This window comes from Formica exsecta, unplaced genomic scaffold (genome assembly GCF_003651465.1).
Source record: "Formica exsecta isolate Colony F162 unplaced genomic scaffold, ASM365146v1 C16476402, whole genome shotgun sequence".
Lineage (NCBI taxonomy): Eukaryota > Metazoa > Arthropoda > Insecta > Hymenoptera > Formicidae > Formica > Formica exsecta.
This window is the reverse complement of record NW_021848304.1, coordinates 1-2,824: the sequence shown is the minus strand read 5'-3', so window position 1 is coordinate 2,824 and position 2,824 is coordinate 1. Positions and strand designations below refer to the sequence as shown.

At 29.1% G+C, this 2,824-nt stretch overlaps 1 protein-coding gene across 1 annotated transcript; it reads left to right on the top strand.

Moving 5' to 3' along the window:
* Nucleotides 1-355: 355 nt before the first annotated feature.
* LOC115245852 lies at nucleotides 356-1,461 on the top strand (the record flags this gene model as incomplete). Its single annotated transcript, XM_029824346.1, has 4 exons — nucleotides 356-482; nucleotides 707-797; nucleotides 897-1,042; nucleotides 1,191-1,461. Coding segments are annotated over 4 exons (542 nt in total), but the record flags the coding sequence as incomplete, so codon positions are not given.
* Between the last annotated feature and the right edge of the window lie 1,363 nt (nucleotides 1,462-2,824).

The window sequence follows — 2,824 nt, the reverse complement described above, 5'->3', positions numbered from 1 at the left end:
GTATTATCGATAATTTTAGTTACGCTTGGATGAGGGCGCTAACCCATCGGAGTTCGGCCGTCACTTTTGGATCCCCTTAAGGGGGTCTTTTTAGGCACATAGAAGCAAATTTGTAATTTGATTAATATTAATTTATAAAGCATTATATGTATAATTTATAAAGAGTATATATTTTATTTGTAGCATTTATTAAATATTTCTTGTATTTGATTTCTATTTATTATTTAAAGATGTTTATAGAAAGATAATATATAGTTAACATATTTATGAAGATAAATCTAATAACTATACACAATAGTGTTATAAATTTAATTATATACATATATACATATATTATCTCTTTCGTAACATGCAGAATTTTATAGTTTCCGTATAAAACATATGCTAAGCGAAAATACTCTGCGAATATGTATAGCGAAAAAATATACTATTCTCCATCACAGAATAATTGCTGCGGTGGATGCTCATAGAAGAGCACTTGAGTTAGTATGCTATTAATTTCATAATATCTTTCACACGAATAATATATATTAGCAAGAATGCAGGATAATTATTGCAACTTTCTTCGATTTTTTATTTGAATATAATTTTGCATATATGTATTCTAAACAAATTACTCTTTAAGATAAAATAAAATTAATATCTAAAATATTATTCTTAATGTATCATGTATTGAATGATAACGTAGCATCATTTATTCTATTAGATTGTCAGAGTTATTAAAAACAAATTTTGGACGTTCGTACCTGCTCATAATTATGATTATTACATGTTCGGGAAGCATTAATATTTTTCATGTGAGTGACACGCCAGTTGTATATAGTCACTCACTCTGTTCTTGTCACTAATTTTGGAAAATCATCTGCAATTGGTGAAACCATCAATTTTACTTACAGCTATCTCGAATAATAACGATGGAACAAAAAACGATGGATATTATAATATCTATCTTTTTAATATTCTGCCATTTTTTGTTCCTAATTCTAGGCAATTTCGCTGGACAGGAATTTATAAACTGCGACAGTTATGTCCATCAAACGATGTAAGAAGTACAATTATTAATGTGCTTTTCTCAAAGCAAACACATATTGTATTGTATATATTCTAAATTCTATAATTTTAAAACACGTGTATAATTCTTGTTTACAAAGACATTTAGAAACTAATTAACACTTTTTGTTATCATGCAGATGCAATACGGAATGGTATAATGCTCCATTAAAAGCGCAAAAATTAATACTTTTTTTGCTACAAAAAACCACAAAAAGTTACAGAGTCGACGCTGGTGGTATGTTTAGTCCTTGTTTGGAAGGTTTGGTCGGGGTAAGAAATCACATCATTAATGGAAATAACTACCATATCGATTAATTGTTTATACAGTTAAATCTTCTGTTTTAGACCATGAGTTTATTGTTCTCTATTTTCACTGTTTTAAACTCGATAAACTGATAATGAAATTATATTAATTTAAACAACATATTTTTTAATGAAAAATTTAATTAAAAGCAAAATTTGATTAAAGAAATATGTATCTTGATTGCCAATTTCAAATTCCTTAACATTCCTTATCTTGCGAACTTAGCAAATGCTATAATTTATTAATTATGTCATATTTCTCCCTAATAGATAATAAACAAGTTTAATGAAAACAATTTACTTATTTGTGTACAAAGAAAAGAAGATTAAAGAAAAGTTTTAAATTTGCTGTTTTTCCTTCTTTTTTCTTTTATTCTCGAAGTAAAAGATTTATATGAACAACTCAGAGAATATTGTTCTTCTCCTTTTTTTATCTTTGTTTTTTTGAAAAGAAAAAATTTATATGCACATAGAAAAAAGATACGCATATAAATACGTAATAATAACAACAAATTAAAACTTTAATTGTTTAAGAGTTTGTATAGAAATAGAAACTAGTGAGCTAAAAATAACATACATGAACTAATGCACAAGAACGATATGTCACTTTCACTTTAAAAAATTCCATTTAAATCGTGCTCCATCTCGTGCTGATCTTTCTTTCTTTCTCATTGCTTTTGGTGCTCAATCTCCTTTCTATTCGACTTTGGTCAAATGGAGCATTATCTGCGTTCGTTATGTAGAAGATGACTCACATTCAACTGTTCAACAGAATTAAAGTAACATCTCGAACAGACTGAGGAACCGATCGTTAATGCAAAATGATGAAAGTGCCTGCGTCGATTTCTGCAGAAAAAAAATTCTTCCCTTTCAATATTATCATAATACTTGCACACTTTGCAGAGAGATATTTATTTTATCATTGGTATTCTCGACAATTACGAAAGTCTCATCGGGAAGTATATTGTATCGATCGGCTTATTACCGGCCCTTTCTTTGAGTCCGGTATAGATAAATTTTTTATTACTATTTACTATTATCTGTTATTTTCACAACATTTCACATAATAGCCCAAAGAAAGTGCGAAAAATTCAAGCTCCATAAGCAAGAGTCTTTAATAAAATATGATGGGGAATAGAATTCTGGGCTTCCACGATATCTTCCGGCGCAGTCGTGCTTCAACCTTCGTGAAAAGATGGACTTCGCTGGCGAGCGCTACTACAGACTCAATCGAATCCTATTAACCGCAATCGGTCTATGGCCGTATAACGATTCAGCATTCAGAAGTATTCAGAGAATATTTTTCGTTCTACTGCTCGCATTTTCTATATGTGTGCAGGTATTTCTCTTCTCACATCTTTTTACTTTTGATTTTAGAAACACTATTTGAACAGCCCAATGATGATAAACGAATGAAATTTATTTTCGTTGTTTTGTGTAAACAAATATATATATATATATATATATA